The sequence below is a fragment of the Trematomus bernacchii genome, unplaced genomic scaffold (genome assembly GCF_902827165.1).
Source record: "Trematomus bernacchii unplaced genomic scaffold, fTreBer1.1, whole genome shotgun sequence".
In the NCBI taxonomy this organism is placed as follows: Eukaryota; Metazoa; Chordata; class Actinopteri; order Perciformes; family Nototheniidae; genus Trematomus; species Trematomus bernacchii.
Genome location: NW_022988007.1, coordinates 604,378 through 621,552, shown reverse-complemented (window position 1 = coordinate 621,552; position 17,175 = coordinate 604,378). Strand labels below are relative to the sequence as shown.

General features: G+C 40.3%; 1 protein-coding gene across 2 annotated transcripts; it reads right to left on the bottom strand.

Moving 5' to 3' along the window:
* Positions 1-72: 72 nt before the first annotated feature.
* stt3a (STT3 oligosaccharyltransferase complex catalytic subunit A) lies at positions 73-13,185 on the bottom strand. 2 transcript variants are annotated; one of them, XM_034117274.1, is made up of 18 exons: positions 13,089-13,185; positions 11,656-11,776; positions 11,507-11,567; positions 11,304-11,425; positions 10,618-10,763; positions 10,059-10,149; positions 9,861-9,967; positions 9,611-9,775; positions 6,855-7,035; positions 6,564-6,719; positions 5,506-5,597; positions 4,576-4,731; positions 3,196-3,384; positions 2,968-3,084; positions 2,793-2,895; positions 1,603-1,791; positions 1,024-1,139; positions 405-443 (listed from the first exon to the last, which is right to left on the bottom strand). In XM_034117274.1, exons 2-18 carry the CDS (start codon positions 11,741-11,743, stop codon positions 405-407), a joined length of 2,118 nt encoding a protein of 705 aa, XP_033973165.1. In that variant the 5' UTR covers positions 11,744-11,776; positions 13,089-13,185. The 2 variants fall into 2 exon arrangements, with proteins under 2 accessions (XP_033973164.1, XP_033973165.1); XM_034117273.1 differs by lacking the exon at positions 13,089-13,185 and having other exon boundaries at positions 73-443; positions 11,656-11,743.
* Between the last annotated feature and the right edge of the window lie 3,990 nt (positions 13,186-17,175).

The window sequence follows — 17,175 nt, the reverse complement described above, 5'->3', positions numbered from 1 at the left end:
TAAAACCGATGTCCAAAATCAATCAGTCTGTATTTTGTGCAGAAGTGTGGGAGAAAAAATGAACACCAGCCATCACGTTTAACCCCACTTTAATTGACCACATTGTAAAAACCCATTTCAAGCGTTCTTAAATGAACACTGCTTTCTTTTGAACGCTTCATTGCAAATGACACTTCCTGGACGTTTTGACACCAGATCCCTCTGATCCCAGATGAGACATTTCATTATAACAAAAGAAAAAAGAAAAGAAAATCATCCACAAAAAAAAAAATCAAAAATCTCTTTGATGCAATTTTCTTCCCCCAAACAAGTATAAAAAGTACTCTTTCTCTCCACTCATCTGCAGACCACAGGGGAAGGTGTTCAGTGCTGTGCGCTAAAAGGCTTTTCTGCGTCTCAAGGTTTTATGTCCTTGAAAGACCTCGGTTGTCCAGATCTTTGACCTGAAATATGGAACACAAGAGTTTGGGTTAGAAAGATCTACTAGTACCTTCATAAAATAAAGATTAAATGTTCACAATGTAGAGCTCCAACAATTATTTTCATTTTCAATTAATAGATTATTTGTTGGAATAGATGTAAAACAATTTCTAAAGAAATGCAATTGATTTCTGAATAAAAAAGGGCCATCATCACAGCTCTTGCTTTGTCTTAATCTTTGTCCAAAGAAATGTATTTCACTATAATTTAAGTAGCAAATTCTCACAAAACCATGAAATGTTTGGCACCATTGCTTAAACTTTAAAACAACTTCAGAAAACGTTTTAATTAGTCTTTTGTCTACTGACTGGTCAATTAAATATATTGTGGCAGCTTAAATATATTGAAGTTTATGTTGGTGAAACATGTAAAAATACCCTTCTGTTCAGCACTGTCATGTCTGCTCAACACTTATTTCCTTCATTGCCCCAAATAAATGTTTCAGTAGATCTGATCTTAGCAAAGCGAAGTCTTTATAGACAGAGATGATGATGATGATGATGATATTTGAATGGACGGCATGAGGACACGTTGTTATCTTACCTTGTATATCCTAACCAGCCAGTGCTCTGTTGTGTACGCCTCCTCCAACACATCCAGTTCAAAGTCTTTGTTCCCGATCTCAGCGTTCCTCACTCTGTCGTAACCAGGGGGGCGCTCTGCAGAGAACGTCAGGAGCATCATCACAATTACAGTACAAATGGCTACATTATCATATTCTTATTGTACCTACTTTTTTCATATATGTATTTCCCGTAAACATTTCTTTTTATAACGATTTTAAAAATAGCAGATAGCAATATCATTTTCCTTTTTATTTGATGAATTATTCTTGTTGTGTTTATGTTGTTTATATTCCTTGTTTTGAGTAAACCTACTTGGCAATAAACCTGATTCTAAAGCTGATATCTTAGTGCATCTGCAAATGATGGTCCAGTCATGCTCCATGGTTTTCACCAACTGTTCTTTTGAATTATAATTAAAATATCATCTTATAAATGAAGGAGCTGCATCATTTATCATCCTAAACTGAATGGTTATTTCAAAGAAAAAAGCCTGCATTCACATTCTGCCCCTGACAGAGGGTAACATCGGGTCATGCGTGACAACAGCAATACTCACTGGCTTCTGTGTAGACCTGTCCGAAGCGGTAGTAGCACATCTTGTACATGAGGCAGTTGAGCAGGACGGGGGAGCCCTCGCGGTCCACCCGGAACTCTCCGGTGGGGGTGTAGTAGTCGTGCTCCTTGATGTGTTTGCCCGTGTCTGTGCTTCCCCCGATACGAACCATCCACAGGAACTTATTGATGTCTGAGGCACACAGATGGACACATTACAGAAATGATGGTAAAAACCTCTTAAATATAAGCTCTTATTTATTTGCCTTCCTTTTCCGTGACAAACTTATTCAGCAAGCAATAAAAAAAATAGTTAACTTTTAGGAAACTAGCAATGTAAGTACTAGAGCAAAAATATGTCCAGGTAAGGCAAAATCAGGGAGAGGAATACTTTAGCAGAGTCAGTGTTGTGGAAGTTGTTGCTGTGCTAACTGGCAGTATCCTCACACTGACTGACCTAGTAGCTGAGAGTCATTACATCTATGAGGGTACAACAATTCACACTTAAAAACAAAAGCACCAGCCTAGGGAGGATAATGTCCTGGCAATACACAACAAGACATGAAAGAAAGCCATTACCTCTGAGGGGGGCTGGTATCAATCAATCAATCAATATTTATATAGCCCAATATCACAAATGTTACATTTGTCTCAGTGGACTTCACAGTTTGTATCTTTATGGATTAGCTTAAGCTGTTTTGAGTTTCTATCTTCCTGTCTATTCACATATTGTAAATCACTTTGGATTCAAGTTTCAGCTATATGATTTGTAACATAAAAAGCTAGTGGTTTCCAAAGTGTGTGGCAGGTGCAGTGGGACTTCTTTGTGCAGAGACAATTTGAGGGAAATCAGTTGTTTTGCAATGAAAGCCGTTTCACAGCAAACATTTAGAAGATGCATGCTGCAGTGTCACTTCGAATGCTTCCACTCTAAAAGTGACTTCAGTAAGATGGCACCCAATAAAGCTGCAGTAAGGCATTAACTACAGTGAATGTTTTAAATAAATTAGAAGTAAAATGTACAAGCAAAGGATGTGTCAGTGTGTTTATGCGAGTTCTTGAAACTTTCTTTTTCATTGATAAAAAGCAAGACTTACTACTAAAACAGACTTTTAGAGCCAACTCTGTGAAGCCTCCATCTATAGTAGAAATATAGTCTGTATATGTGCATGGTTACTGTTATTTGGGACGTACCATCTGAAGAATAGCCCGTCAGTCCTCCAAAGATGACGAGCACATAGCTGACGTCCAGCTCCCTCATGATCTCATAGGCTCGCTCCTCTGTGGAGGCCATGGCCTGCAGAAGAGAACACAGTTACCACAGCAGCTCTTTTGAAAACGTGATTACCCTGGAGGTTCCTCAGCTCACCTGTCCCACTCTGGAGATGTGTGTGTTGTTCCACGTGTTGTTGTCCACTAGAATGGTTCGATTTGCCATGGCCGTTATCTGGTAACCATAATCCCACCATGACATGACTTTGGCATCCTGGAAACACAAAATAAAACAGGTTACTGTGTGGGGAGCCTTTAATCTAACAGCTATGATGCTGCTAACTTGTAATGATGCGTCTGTCATTCTGAAAGCGTTTCTCCTGACCTCAGGGGTGTTGTGGCGCAGCCAGTAGTAGGCCTCTCTGAAGTCGTCGAAGATGATCCGGCTGCCGTCGCCTCCACGAGCCGACAGCACGATGGAGGGGGAGGAGTACGCCTCGCTGGTCACCCAGGTGGAGTGGAAGGTGTATGTGATGAGGAAGAAGGCCATGACCAGAATCATCCCACTGGCAACCTGGGAGGTATATGCAACAGGAAGTCAGCAGGTGTTACCTTCTTCTCCATTAGTGTGCTTTTATTCTGAATAAACATTACTTTCTGAATGCGATTACATTTTACCAGTCAGAAAGAACACGTCTGCATCAAGATATTTCCATTGCATTAAAAGAGCTTATACCACCACCTAAAAAACACGACTCGGTCAAAGAACAGGATTACAAAAATGTTTTTGAAAATACTCCTTTAATGCTATATGTGCATTTGCATCTGCCTTGGCCAGGATGCCTTAAAAAAGAGATCTATGCCCTCAATGAGACTCTCTTCTATGGAATAAGGCCATTCGGAATAGTTTAAAGCTTCACTCATAACATTAAAAGGTGGGGTGGGTAATTTTGGAGAAACCGGCTCGAGTGTGCTAGAATTTGAAAATATACAACCGGAACAAATCTGCCACTTCCTTATAGAGCCCCTCCTCCAACACACACGAACGTGCACATGACCAATGAGGGCACGAGATAAGTTTGTGCACAGATGGAAGGCTGACAGGCAGGTAGGCCATCCAGTTATTTTAGCCGGGCCGGCTAAAATGATTGGTCGTGCTTTTTACAGTATTACGGCTTCCACAGATGACATTTTTGTATGGATTTTTTGTCAAAGCACTTCAGATATTCATTGCTATCGGGATGTTGAGAGCATTCCATGGAATATAACAAAAAGTGTATCTCGAGCCGGATTCTCAAACTTACCTACCCTACCTTTAATATAAAAAATATAACGCAACATTGGAATTCAGAAACCTGGTGTTTCTGCACAGATGCAAATAGAGATTAAGCTTTGAAAGAATAATAATAATAATAATAATAATAATAATAATAATAATAATAATAATAAAAGACATTAAATAGAGTTTATACTCAATAGAAATGTGAATATTTGACTTTGTTTAATATTATTTTACCATATTAGCTGGTCTAAGTGGAGCTAATTTATATACAGTTCGGTATATTTAACACTGCGATGTGTTATCCTGAAAAGTAGCCAGTGACTAAAGCTACAGTATTTTCCTCGCTGGGAACTGAAAAGAAAAGGGAGGGGAACTACTTTATATTTGTGGAATCCACAACCCTATTTAAATACTTAAAACCTGGCAGGAGTTTCTTTCTGCCTGAATAGGGACATCTCAATACTGTTTTCATTATTCTCCTACCTCGTTTTTGATGGGGTAGGTGGGGTCCTGCTGCTTCTTGTTCTTCTTGTCTGGCCGGCTGACATCCAGATTCTTCATGTAAGTGGTGAGCACCTGGGACACACCGATGCCCGACAGGATGCACATGACTGGAGCCAGAACCAACATCAGACGCACCTGAGGGGGAGACAATCCAGCAGTACATTAACCCATGTAGAGTGGTGCAGGAATGAGTCCCATATCCGGAAATAAGTACTCTTTTTAGCACTTAAAAATGGTCTCAGTCATGTCTCAAATGTTATTTTGATTGAGTTTTAGGTTAGGTGCCTGAAATAAGGTGTTGTTAACACAAGCTTACGAGATTTTCACCTTTTGTTTTATGAAATGAAATACGTCAATGAATTCCCCACTGGTGAATGTTTGTAGCTTTTATGTGTCCCAAATTAGACTACTAAACGTCATTACACGAATATTAGCAACCTTTAGCTTAGCAGTGATGACAACAGCTCATGTGACCGCCATGTAGTTTGTTTATTTACTATTTGTCGATTGCATTTATGCTTCATTGATCACATCAGTGGTGTTTGGTATATGTGGAGATGATCCCGCTGGACAATACATGCGAGTAACATAAACGTCTGTTTGCAACAGATTTTCATTTCTGCAATATTTTAAAATCCAATTAAAAACCCCATTGCTTTTAGTTGAGGAAGCCATTGCGTTGCTAACTACCGACGTCGGCATGCAAAGGTACATCATCGATGCACTAAGATATAGAGATAAAAACAACATCAGAAACCTTTACTGAATACATGCATTTCCATTCAGCTATGTTTAATCAACAACTATGCCATCTTCTGGTGACACTGTAGATTTCACAAACCTAAGTAAACAGATCGACGGCTCTCTGCGGAGTTGTTTGAGAAGTACGTGTGACTATTAAAGACATACCATGACAGCTGAGAAGTACATGCTGGTGACTCCATACATGATGATGAAGATCCTGTCGTCTGACAGGTTGTTGAAACAGTAGTAAAGACCAACTGTAAGGAAAGGCAAGGGAGCAGTCAGTAAAAACCCTAAAAGAATACACGTATCCGTGTGCTTCCTGCGCATGAAAGATGTAGATCATACCGTACTAGATTTGTGTTACTCTGCGTGTGAACTTACAAATATCTGGGCTTTTGGTTGGACAGAAATCTAAACTTTAAACACCACATTGAAGTTCTAACTAAGAAATTGAAATTCACTCTTTGCTTCCTTTACAGACTTAAACGTTGTTTTTCAACTTCTTCCCGTAAAAGGTTGGTCTCTGGCTTATTCCTGTCCCAGCTTGACTACGGTGATACAATCTATAGATTTGCCTGTCCCACTGTTTTGGCCAAACTTGACCCACTCCATGCTGCACTGTGATGTATCAAATGCACCCTATAGGACTCATCATTGCAAACTCTACAGCCTAACTGGATGGTCCTCACTTAGTATGCGTAGGATGCAGCATTGGTTTTTATTCATGTATAAAGCCATTTTAGGTAAGCTTCCACTGTACACATGTGCCAGATTTGCCCCAGTTTGTGACTCTTACAACCTCAGATCCAGTACCTGGATACGGTTCCAGGTACCTGCCATGCGGACTAAGGCTGGAAAAAGGAGTCTTTTTTATTATGGTCCTTGGTCTTGGAATGACCTTCAATCAAGCCTCAAACTGATGGCACTTGTCCCAATAGCCCGTTTTAAATTGAAGTTGTCTGAGGTCCTTACCACCAGCTGCTCTTGCAGTAATAAGTAGTGTACCTTACTGTCCCAAATGTGCACAATGTAGTGACTGTGTTCGTCTTTTTGTTTACTTAGTTGTGTTTTCTGTATTTGATATGTCTGTGTTATGTGTAAGAACGTAAGAACGTGTAACGTTGCTGCCTTCTTGGCCAGGTCAGCATTGTAAATGAGATTTTGTCTCAATGTTTTCATCTGGTTAAATAAAGGTTAAATAAAATAAATAAAAAACTTGCCTGGGAACATAAAGACCAGCAGCTGGAGGTCAAAGTAGTACGAGGACCAGGTGGTGGGCTGATGCTCAGAGACAGAGGCGATGATGGGAATGTTGTTCTTGGCATAGGAGGGATCCAGCAGGGAGTAGAAACGACCAGTCCATGGAGAGATCTTACCTAAAGGAAGATACTTTCGGTCAGTCATGATCCAAACAAAAACTACATTGGTTTCTCACAAGAGGAAAGGAGAAGGTGAAGGGAGTGTTCATCTAATACGTTCTTCTGCATGTTTCTGCTGGTGAACCCTCTTACCGGTCAGCATGAGAACGGTCCCCACAGACAGCATGAGGAAGCCCACCAGGGAGATGACGCTCTTGAACAGCACCTCAAACTGCTGGGAATTCAGTTTGCTGCGCAGGTAGTCCACAAAGGCGTGGATCTGGCACAAGCCAAACACACCGAAGGCTGCCATGTGCTCTGATGACTGCACCGGCTGGATAATGACAGAGACAGGAAGTCAGACTGTGGACACAGAACCTTTTTTCCCCAACATATGACATTGTATTTTAAGGGTTGATCAGAGTAACTCAAGAAACATGAGACAGTACTCAGGGTTCCTGCAGGTTTCGCCAACTCAAATTTAAGACTTTTTAAGACCTTTTTAAGACCACTTTGAATAGAATTTAAGACCTATTTCACGGCAAGAAAGTATGAAGGAAAATTGCTATGAAAGAAGAAATACGTCCCATAATTACTTACAAAGTAAATGTATTCATGTTCAACATAAGAACAATGACTGAACATAACAGCATAACAGTACAGAACTGTGTTAGTGTGTTAGACAAAAAGTGTGTATGTGTGTGTGTCTCTGTGTGTGTGTGTGGGCTGTGCAATTAATCGTATTTTAATCGCAATTACGAAACATAATCGATTATTTTGCTTTGCTAGGTTGTGACAGTGCACTACAACATATTTGATCTAATTAATTTTAGTCTAATTTATTTTTATTTATCATATTTATATATGTTTAGTAGCTTGTGGAAGTGCGCTCCAAAATATTTTTTGATCTTGTTTATTGGTATTTATTATTTTTGATATTATTTATTTAAATGTATCATTTATTTAATTAATTTTTTCAGTTGAATTATACGTTCAGGGTAATCAACAGTTAAAAAGATACTGTCCAAATTATTATTTGTTTTAAAGTTCAATAAATGGATGTTTTCAAAGTCAATTAATAATTGTATTTAATAATTGTGATATCAATTATTGACCAAAATAATCGTGATTATGATGTTTGCCATAATCGAGCAGCCCGTGTGTGTGTGTGTGTGTGTGTGTGTGTGTGTGTGTGTGTGTGTGTGTGTGTGTGTGTGTGTGTGTGTGTGTGTGAGAGAGAGTAACAAGAGCTATATTCAGAGCTCTGCTGCCTTTCATCGTTGCTGTTGTATGATTGGTGTTTAACTACGGTATTTAGCGTCTACAGCACCTCCGCTTTTAGGGTTGACGTAGACCCAAACGTTGCCCGGAGGTCCCCCGGTGTTGTTGCGGGAGCTTCTGCACTAGCTAACGCTGCACTGGCTAACGCTACATTAGCCAAACAAACACTAATTTATTTTGCAAAAGGTGCAGAGCGGGCTTCAAAGACGTTCCCCTCCCCTGGTTTCAACAAAGCACTAAATTCGATGTTTTCCAACCAAATACGGTTGAACTTACACTTCCCCATATTTATTTGTAAGTAGATTCTAAGATACATTAGTTTCTGACTGCCGTTAGCTGAAGCTTGGTTGCTAGGTTACTAGCTGGGTGCTCTCCGATAAGGGGCCGGGGGAAACAAAGTTAGTGTATACTGGTTCCATGTTGATTTATTTCAATACAAATGGTTGGGGGGAACTGAAAGGCTATTACCGTACTGGTTACTTTGCAGCCCGGACATTTCCCCCAAAACACATTTAGACGCTATCGCAACAGAGAAGTACCTTTCAAATCCGATCATTTTTAAGACCTTCTAAATCATATTTAAGACCTTTCTTATTTTTTTGGTCATATTTAAGACCTTTTTAAGGCCTTAAATTCAGATTATCAAATGTAAGACTTTTTAAGGCTTTTTAAGACCCCGCGGGAACCCTGAGTACTGGTGTTGTTACTAAAATTAATAATTTGACTGATACTGTACCTGCCTACATTTCTCAATGAGGATGTGGAAATAAGCCATAAAACAACAGAACCTACATCTGAACAACAACCTACATCTTGTTTAGGATACATAGCGAAACACAGCCAAACTCATCCTGAGCACACACAAAGTCACATCCGAAGTAAAAACAATAAGTGTGGCTTGATATTGAGTAAGAAAAAGGTTGATAAACGCTGTGAGAATGGGTCTGCAGAGAGAATTTCGGCACGATCCCAACTGTCTGTTATCAGCCTGCAGCCAGGGAGGAGAAATCAGCTGAGCTGCCTGCTCCCTGCACACAGATGTGTGTGTGAGGAAGTCCGTGGATTGGTCAATTTGGACCAATCAGCGGGGGCTTAACGTAACGGCTCCACGGATTAGTCCATTTCGTTCCGGGTACGGGGTTACGTCACCCCGTCCCGGAAGAATCAAATGGACAGTGACGTATCTCCAACGAGGCGTTTTGGGGAGGCTGTGTTAGAGTTTTACTCGCTACAGGGTGTACTTTGAGGGTTTGACTCTGCAGACCGTTTACATGCATAAAAACCTTCATAACACACAAGGGGACGGGTAATAACCGGAAAAGCATGACATGGCCCCTTTAACATAACATGAGCATAGCCTAATGATATCAATATATACAAAACGTTGGTATTAATTCAAATGAAGTTCAAAGAATGTTATCTGTCTTGCCAACATAAACATTTCTTAGACATGGTTTTGTTACAATTATTACTGTTGTTGTGCACTTGTATATGCACGTGTCTGAAGAAGAAACAAAAATGGTATGCACAGTAATTATAATATAGGGTATAGTGCCACTTTTTAGACAAGTAGTAATGTGATACTTTTCTAGTTTCGGCATACTGTGCAACACTTCATCTTCACTCACCTGGAAACCGACAAAAGAGATCTGCATGGAGAGGATGGTGCCGAGGCAGTACACTGTGCAGTAAGCCACGTAGATTCGGTGAGAGAATCGGCCCGTGAGCATCAGAACCAGGACATGGAGGGGGATCAGGTTGATGAGGAACACGTAGCCACCCCAAGAGGAAACCTATATATTTACACAAATGCCTTATCAGGACCTCTATGAACTCAGAAATATACAATATGCATCATGCACTTTTGTCTATCCTCACCATGTAGAAGTAGGCCAGCGCGCACACGGACGACCAGTACACTGAGCCCGTCTTCACAGCCTTGATCCACATGTAATAGGTCAACAGCATGCAGAAGATGGCAATACCTGAGTAGGACAGCACAGAGGGATTTCATTAACAATCTTTTAGTGAGGTTTTATTCAAATACAGTGTTTTGCATATCAAGTGCATGCATACCTTCGTTATCATAGGAGCCAGCTACAGATCGAGAGATGTAACCGGGCACCACGGCAATCATGGCAGCAGCCAGGAGCCCCGCACCGGCATCCTGCAGGGGAGGAGGGCTTTAGTGGAAACATTGTGTACACCATCATAACTATAAAAGCATCATTAACCTATACTCATCATAGCTGTTTTTATTAAATATAAAGTTCTTTGTCATCATGTTAAGAAGAGTACTATGTAAATAAAGTTTATTATTTATATATTATATTAACAGGATTCTAAAGCAACACTCCGTTCTAATCTGCGACATTAAAAAAATGACCCTGATAAAGTCATGGTTTTATATTTAAATGTAGGCTTAAGACACAAACCAATCAAAAGAAGGCCTGTGTTACCATCTGGTGGTGCGGATTTTTTAAAAGATGTGTGCGTTTATCTTCTACCTGGATTTTGACTGCTTTATTTTGTATTCAAAGCTAAATCACCGGAGTTCCCCTTAATAGAAAGAACAGCACTTAGAGTTTATATTCTTAAATAACATGGATTGTTGTCATTTTCATGTGTTTTCTACCTTTAACTCCTTGGTGAAGTGGTAGGTGACAACGACGGTGAAGGAGGAGAACAAGGGAGCCAGGAAGACACAGACATTACGGATGTCAATGGTGATGTGGAAAAAATGTAGGACATGGTAAAGGACGGCAGAGGTGATCATTAGTCCTGGAGAGAGGAGAGAGGAGAGAGGGAGACGAGACAAGGTGTTCCAGGTTAGCTTAGCATTAGTGCTAATAAAAGGCACCCTGATTAACCTCTGTTCTTTAACTGAAACAACACTTGAACTAGGGCTGCTCAATTAAATCGTATTTTTTAATCGCAATTACGATTTTGTCTTGCAACGATTATGAAAACAACATCATCGAAATAAAACGATTATTTTTCTTTTTTTAAATTATTTTTTTTTTTTTAAATTGGTTTTTCAGTTGAATTATATTTAAAGTTTAGGGTAATCAACTGTTAAAAACATACTGTTCAATTTTTATTTTTCAATAAATGGATGTTTTCAAAGTAAATGGATAATCGTTTTTAATAATCGTGATATCAATTATTGACCCAAATAATCGAGATTAGGATTTTTGCCATAATCGAGCAGCCCTAACTTGAACTGCTCTACTTTTGATATCAAACCACCCAAAGTAAAGATTATAAGCAAACATTCATCTACTTGTACTTTGCTCTCTTATGTATCTTTCTGATTCCTACCTGGATAAATGGTGCCACCAATGATCCTCCCTAGAGGATACCATGCCCGGTCGTCAAACCAGTTGTGAAACTTATAAAATCCTTCTTCTGTCAGGAAGCGGGTGGTGCGGTAGTTAAAGTACCTGAAGGTGAGATAAAGGCAGAGTTAATGACACGTTAAACACACTTTGTTCACAATGCTTGGAAATAAGCATGACACTTACGGATCGAACTCATGGATGACACTCTCAAACCTCAAGACGGAAAAGAGTCTGGTAGAGAATGCTGAAGAGAAGGGAAAGCACATTGATCAATGTGTTCAGTTTGTTTTGAGGGAGAGCATGGCATTGTGTATGGGAAGTAGAGAACTTACAGAGGATGCCAGCCATAGACAGGATGAGCAGCTTCAGCAGCGTGTCCTGCTTCTCATAGGACAAACGGAGGAAGCCCATCTTGGTCATTTTGGCGAGTTTAGGAACAGCTCACCATACAACCTAATGGGAGGAAGACAGACACTGTAAGACTGACGTACAAGTTCTTCCTCTAACAGACTGATTCAGGTCCACTGTCTCAGGGAAGAACATCTTACTGCCAACAGCTATAACTCCGTACAAAACTTTACCTCTGGCTAGCAGAGAACTCCCAGCATCATAGTTTATTACGTTTTTCTTTTTTACACCAACTTTTTACCCCCTTTGCATAAACCTAATTCATTGATTTGTATATATTGTTCTCACACTGTACTTCATCTACATATAATTTAACTTCAATCACTTTGAAGACATATCATATATAATGTTCTGTTTACAATTTGTAGTAGGTTGGTCTATTTTGTATACTAACCTATTTTGTATATTTGTAGTGTGCCATAGAGATACACTAAAGACACATATTTCACTGTTGATATGTGTATACATTTACTGTTTTTGTGCATGTTCGATTTCTACTGTTAATATGTTTATATTGACCGTTTATGCACTTTACATATTAACATATGAATCCCTCTTTTACATGCTGCTGTGACAATTTCCCAAATTGGGATCAATGTAAAAAAATCTAACCATCTATTGATACGATGTAAGGAAAAAAAACATTGCCTAATATACATTTCTATTTTAGAAATAGATCCTGCAAATAACTTATTTGTAATGTCAGGTTTTAAATAAGCCAGATCATCATATACAGTAATCAAAGTCTTGAAACTGGAAAGAGTGAACTTCCATGTCCAGACCAACCAGATAAGGCCACGTTCTCAGATGTGGCATCAGGAACCAGGAAGCACTCACTCTGGAAAACCTCTGCAGGGATTTATGCCTGTATTCTGCACATTTTGTAGGTTTTTTCAAAGCAAAAACACAAACCAGCAAGCTAAAAAGAGCTCTTATTAATGCTAATTAGAGCTAGCCCTAAAAGTACTGAGACTCAACCGGCACTCCTAACATCACAGAGCAAGGAAATCAACATTAGCTAGTGTTTGTTCACTACGTTACCTATTAACACGCACAATGTGTACATTTAGAAATAATGCAAGCATCGTTATAGCCTGGACTGCATCTTACAGCAAGTCAGCATCAGGCCGGCTAGTGCTGATGCTGCTTCCATTTCATCCAGTTAAAAGTGTGGCTAGCGAGGCTAACCTGCTAGCGTCTGTATAATGAACACCTCTGCCCCGCGCCTCCTGACAGACTTATTTTGAAAATATCAGCGACACCTTCACAAATGGCAGCAGGACAACAGCTTACAATACACAATTAGTTTTCCTGTTAAAGCTCCCAAATGTAATATTTAATCTTCGGTAAGACTCACCCGCTCCGTTCCTGTTTCTCATACACTATTCACACACAACCTTAATCGAGAAATAATCCCGCCCCAACCACGCGTTGCTGCGCGTTTATTGGTCGAGCGTCGGTCCACAGAAATCACACATAATTCTGATTGGATATTTGACTGTCATTCAAATTTGGTTTCCTACCTTGCCGCTGTAGTGTAGTGACGTGTCCTTAGTTAGCAGGCAACGTGTCGCCCCCTATTGGTTAAAGACGAACAGGACAATATAATTTCAGTGGTGCAACAAAACTCAGTACAGTAAATTGACAATATATAATTAAACATTAGTTAAAAAGCATAACATAAATGATTAACAATCTGGATGTCTATTTTCAGTCGTGATCAGATATCTTTACTCAGTAACAATGCAGTGCCAGCTTTATCTTAACCATCAGATGCATAAATGGGTCAAAAATGACCCGGTGAGGTGGTTTTCTTGAATTATCTTTGCAATTATATTCCACATTCCAGCTATTCCTCAAAAAACATGTTTTTGATATCATGCCATTCAAATGTTTAACTTACATTTTAAGAAATTGAAGTTTTTGTATTACTACCCCAAAGCTTCCATAAGTGGGTCAAAAATGACCCATATGCATTATTTATGGTATCCTAGGGGAACCTTATCAACTGTGGCTGTCAGGAATAAATTCACTGTAGACCACACAGACTACATCAGAAGTGACACCTCTCAGGAAGATTATTTTAGACAGCAAGATCTGATAGCTGTCAGTATTATAATAATGATAATAAAACATTATATTTGTATAGGGCTTTTCAAGGACTCAAAGTCGCCTTAAAATATAAGGGAGGGTTAGGGGGGGGGGAAGTAGGACTAACAAACACGATCAACAGGCATGGATTGATGGGGGGGGGGGGGTTATGAGGGGGGCTATGAGTAGACAGAGGAGAAGAGATGAGTTTTGAGAAGGGACTGGAATAGTGGAGATATTGGGGGAGGGAATTCCAGTGCCTGGGAGCAGCCACAGAAAAGATTCTGTCCCCGAAGCTGCGTGGTTTGGACTTGGGGGACCGGCTGAGGTGGTTCTGAGGGACCGAGGGGAGGATGTAGATGATGAAGAGGATGGGGCCGAGTTCTGATCCCTGGGGAACGCCTTGGATGACTGAGGGTGTGGCAGAGGAGTGTTTGTGGAGGGAGATGAAGTGGGATCGGTCTTATCGGTCCAACTCCAATTGGTCTAATTATCTTAAGTTTTTACCTCAGAAAATATTTGATGTCATCAAATTGATATATTTTAACAACATACTTGCACATTCATGTGTTTGCGTGTCATTCATGACTCTTGTCTGCAGAGTATGTTATTATGATGTATCAACAAATGTGCCTACTTTATAGTTAGCTAACACTAGCCAGCTATCTAACGAGGGGTTACGTATTTAACAAGCAACTTGGGTGCACCGACAGAGCGGTCAGCTCGGACACTCTCTTGGCTGAAGTTAAGGCAAGCAGCAACGCTGTCTTCCATGACAGTGCTTTCAGGGAGGAGAGCTCCAGAGGCTCAAATGGTTCTGTGACCAGGGGCCTCAATAGCCGCGTTCACACCAAGTACTTTCCTGTACTTAGTTCCGGCACTAAGAGCCCTGGTGCTTTTAACCCCAGGGTACTTAGTACAGATCGCGTTCACACCGGAGTACTTTTCCCTGAGGGAAGATTACAAGTACAGTAGGTGGCGGTAAGCACCTTAAAGTTGTTTGCAACCCGCTACAAAACAAGAGAAGAAGAAAAACTGATACAGGATCTGTTTAATCGCCATGTCGGTTTTCTTTATTGCACTCTCAAGACATAACATTAAATAGAAATATTTTAAATGTAACTAAAGTGTCAGTTGTACATGTCAGTAAACATTGTCAATATAAAATAAAGTGTCAGTTGTACTATATAATAACAGTAATAACAATATAAAATAAACTCCCAGCTGTAGGGAGTCTCAGCAGCAAACCCACCTTTATTATATATCTTCCTGAGACCCACTGCATCCGTCTGCCATAAACACTATGCAAACATACATGTTAGTTTTGGCCCATAGTGGACTCCATGTTGTGTTGTGTGAAATGGGGGGGAATTAAAAGTTTAGGTCAAATAATATTTAAAATGATATAAATTGTCATATTTGTGTATGTGCCCCTGCCATTCCCCCACAAGGTTGCAACATTGATGATAAATAAATGACAAATAAAGCTTTGCCAGTTTATAACCGATGAAACATGATGGTATCAGAATAATCACTTACATGTGATGTATAGGATGCTACACAGGTCACAAAAGATAAAGTGTCAGGAGAAATAAGCTTAATCGCCATGTCGGTTTTCTTTATTGCACTCTCAAGACATAACATTAAATAGAACAATTTTAAATGTAAATAAAGTGTCAGTTGTACATGTCAGTAAACATTATATATAAAATAAAGTCATAACAGTAATAACAATATAAAATAAACTGTCCCAGGTGTAGGGATATTCTCAGCAGCATGCACACCTTAGTGCAACGTTGTGTGTCGTGTGTCAGTATTTACAAAAACTATACCAAATAAACTGTTATTAAATGCAGTTTGTCGCTCATCCTGCCGCTGCGCCGACGCTTCCTCATGGCGCAGCACCCACACTTCATCCTGGTGCTGCTGGCGCTCCATCTGCTGCTTGAACACTTCTGCCTGGCGCTCCATCGAGGTGAGCATCTTGTCCTCCGTTTCCTGGGCCTTGGTGAACAGCACCATCTGATCTCCACGCAGCGACTCATTCACCACGGCACGCCGGTCCTCCAACGCCTGGGCGGTGTCAAAGAAATTCGCATCCCGTGTCCGCTTTCCTAAGAGGGGAAAATAAGCAATATACAATATACAAGTTTAGTCGCCATGTAGTTTTACAACATACTAGGAATGTGTTTTTTGTATTTTCACAAATAGAATTAAGGTTTCACAAATCTGAAACTGTGTTATAAAGAATGTTTAGACCCTCTGGGATAATCCAGTCCAAATAAATCGGCTATGCAGCGATTTAAGAGGTTCAAACACGGAGGATTGTTCCTTTTTGAAGAGTGCTTCATGTATGCTTGAACTTTGTTTAATGTTGTTGAGGCAAGTTAAACATAAAATATGATGAATATTATGAAATAAACATGATTGTGAACATCAGTTCGATGCGCAACGTTCTTTCAAGACAAAGTTACAGTGTGTGTGTACTGTGTGCTCGGGGCCGGTGTTAGCCTATTATGGCTAGCATGGCTAGCTTGATCTACTGAGCAAATAAAAGTACATCATCTGAGACCATTATTGTGCAGATTAAAACCCCAGTGCATGTAGTTGATTTTACCTTCGTCGTGGTCGTCATCGTTGGCCACTGAATCCGCCGTTTGTAGTCCTGCCCGAGTTTCTTTATTTTTAGCCGTGGGGCTGTGCACATTCCCAGGTCGAGTGAAAGCTACTGAACTGGCTTCAGTGCATTCCCTGGGTCGCGTCCTCTGCGTAGATCTCCAGAAGCGCCGACACCTCCTCATCATTTCTTGATGCTTGCCATAACTGCTTTCAAAAACAAACACAACGCACGGAGCGTTGTGTTTTTGTAGCGAGGAAAAACAATGGCGGCTCTACACAACATTTTCAGAGTTGTACGGGCGTGGTTTGCAATTCGCCCAGCCAATCAGCACTGGGGCACTTTTGGAGAACTTTTCACCCACAGAAAAGTACGCTCTCTGAGTTGGCTCTAAAAATGGGGGTAAAAGTCATGGATGTATAATAAGAACTGGATACAGCGTGGGAGGCGGGGCCTCATTCATTCCTATGAGAGTTGCTCATTCGCGCATGATGATAAAATGGCCCAACTTTTGAGAGAGCGAAACGTCACAGATTACCCGGCATGCCTGAGAAGTACCCGTATGTGCGCTCATAGCGCATGCGCAACTTTAACCATGCCCCCCAAAATGCTCGTTCACATCAAGCACGTCAATTTGCGTACACGTAACAGCACCGCACGTTCATGACAGCATGGTAATGGGTTGTTATGATAGATTTGATATTAACGAGGCGGCAGTTAGCAGCTAGCGGTTAGC